The sequence below is a fragment of the Penaeus monodon genome, chromosome 39, assembly GCF_015228065.2.
Source record: "Penaeus monodon isolate SGIC_2016 chromosome 39, NSTDA_Pmon_1, whole genome shotgun sequence".
Classification (NCBI taxonomy): domain Eukaryota; kingdom Metazoa; phylum Arthropoda; class Malacostraca; order Decapoda; family Penaeidae; genus Penaeus; species Penaeus monodon.
This window is the reverse complement of record NC_051424.1, coordinates 31023969-31026468: the sequence shown is the minus strand read 5'-3', so window position 1 is coordinate 31026468 and position 2500 is coordinate 31023969. Positions and strand designations below refer to the sequence as shown.

The 2500-nt window shown below is 34.2% G+C and overlaps 1 protein-coding gene across 2 annotated transcripts in view; it reads right to left on the bottom strand.

Moving 5' to 3' along the window:
• LOC119597586 (alpha-(1,3)-fucosyltransferase C-like) overlaps positions 1 to 2500 on the bottom strand; it is a 15002-nt gene that overhangs the window by 1038 nt on the left and 11464 nt on the right. For both annotated transcript variants that reach the window (XR_005230847.1, XM_037947163.1), the window contains 3 exons: positions 1976 to 2133; positions 900 to 1054; positions 1 to 30 (listed from right to left, as the gene is read on the bottom strand). The exon at positions 1 to 30 is cut by the window's left edge. Coding sequence is in view for 1 of the 2 variants with exons in the window: in XM_037947163.1 (XP_037803091.1) it covers positions 1 to 30; positions 900 to 1054; positions 1976 to 2056 (266 nt within the window). In the remaining variant the exon portion in view is untranslated. The remainder of the gene's footprint in view (positions 31 to 899; positions 1055 to 1975; positions 2134 to 2500) is intronic.

Below are 2500 nucleotides of genomic sequence, written 5' to 3'. Positions count from 1 at the left end.
AGACCGTATACCACAGGGACAACGTTGTATCTGTTATAATGGAGAAAGAGGGTTAGAGAAGGGTAGTTTCTGGTAATGATTTTTCTTTTTAAGTAGAATTGTTGTTGTTATTACTTTATTTATTTGTCTTTTTTTTTTTTGATTATGCTTATTATCGTGACTATTTAGATGGCCATTATTTTTTATTTTGATTTGATGTGATTTTTCACGCAATCAAATTTTATTTTAATCTAAACTTAAATCCTAAACCTCAAGTTTGATTTTAAGTTCCTTTTCAGTTCCATCTTTTATTTATACATATTTATTTCTCGTTTTTCGTTTTTCTCTGTCATCAACATTCTTATAAGCATTATTATTATCTTCATCTCCATTCCTTCTACCTTTGTCACTTTTATTATCATTACTATCATAATCTCTTTTATTACCATCTTCATCATCAGTATTTCTACCTTTCTTACTTTCATTATCATTATCACTATTATTATCATTCCATTTGTCTCTCCCAGTCTTTTCTAGCTTTCCTATTTTGTTTCACTGGATATACACATAAATGTTTTGTATTAATATTCTACTTATAAGATTTCCATAAATATACAACGCAGATATCGTAAAACTGAAATGTAGTGAATTAAGCAAAAATAAATGAATATATAAATAAAATAACAGTAACAATAAACAAATATATAAATAACAAAAGATTATATAACTCCCCTGTGCGTGTGTATACACACGTGTGTGTGTGTGTGTGTGTGTGTGTGTGTGTGTGTGTGTTTGTGTGTGTGTGTGTGTACTAAAGGGAGACTGAAACATTATTTTCATACCTACCCTTTTTTCTCTCAGTTATTTATTTCATTCATTTCGTATTCACTCACTCATCCAAAGAACGTGATATAACTTACTTGAGAACAGAGAACAGCTTTTCTGTCACGTAATCCTTGCAGAGAGAGTTCTCAAACGAAAGATAAAACTTGTAATTCTTCTCGAGCATCTGGTAACACAGGCGAGTACTTGCACGGGGACATTCTAGTGGTCCACATTTTCCGTAAATGTCCACCTTGTTGATGCAAAAAAAAAAAAGGAAAAATGGGAAGTATTGATGGGGTTTACGAGGATTTGTGAGTTCTGCATATCGTTTGTTGGTATTATATTAGCGCTTAGGATACGAAATGTTAGAGGGATTGGTATAGGAGAGCCTGAATCGTGGGGTTATTGGATGTAGGGACAAAGATTTTCGAGTTGCAAGTAAGATAGCCTACTGAGCTGCGGTGATATGGTATAAATAGCAAGTCCACAGTAATTTTCGTGTATTGAGTTTATACATGGATGGTTTCACAGGTGGTTAGCCAAAGGGGAGTCAATTACTAGCCCTACCTATCTCACCTACCGGAAGATTTTTTCCCTTATTTCTGTAGTCCTACTTTCGATAATGAAAACAGTATCGATTTTTATAGCATTAGAATGATATTTTTCCCCCGAACATGCAAGGAGTTGGGAAATTAGGCCTAATAAAAGACCCCTTGTAATAATAATAATAATTAATAATAATAAAGAAAGAAATAGAGTGGACAGTACATATAAATACAATATCCGTGATCAGTGGGTTAAAGAGAACGGACCCACACATTATTATTATTACTACTATTATTATTATTATTATTATTATTATCATTATTATTATTATTATTATTATTATTATTATTATTATTATTATTATTATTATTATTATTATTATTATTATTATTATCATTATTATTATTATTATTATTATTATTAATATCATTAATTTTTATTATTCTTATATGCAATGATACTTCAAACAGATCAACAAATTAAGTTAAGAGAAAGATAATGTGCGTGTGTGTGTGTGCGTGTGCGTCCTGTCAGTACCCACACCTTCCACACAAACCATTCATTTTCTTTCTCTGTCCTTTCTTTTCTTCTAATAAAACTTGCCGAAAACAACACGCAACCCTACCTTGATATACTTCTGCAAGCCCTTCACAATTCTCTCTCGCTTGGAGTGAGAATAGCAATTGGACACGAACCAGGCCGCCATCTTTGTCTTTCCTTCCGCGAAATTCTTGCCTTTTGCAACTGACGACGGCGTGGAAGAGGGGATACACGCGGCCGTAGCTATAAGAGGAGGGGGGGAGGGTTTAGTCTTGGTGTTGTAGATGTTTGTTGTTGTTTGCTGTTGTTGTTTTGGTGTTATTTGGGTTGAAGTGTGTTAGAGGATGGTTTGTTTGGTTGTCTGTGTTGTGGTTGAGTCTCTGTTGTGTGGTGTGTGTGTGTGTTTGTTTGTGTGTGTGTGTGTGTGTGTGTGTGTGTGTGTGTTTGTGTGTGTGTGTGTGTGTGTGTGTGTGTGTGTACATGTTTCTATTTATCCGTCTATGCATGCATGCGCGCGCGCACACACACACACACATACACACACACACACACACACCGCACCACCGCCACGCATCTATTTATCTCTCTATTTACCTATTTATCAATGATC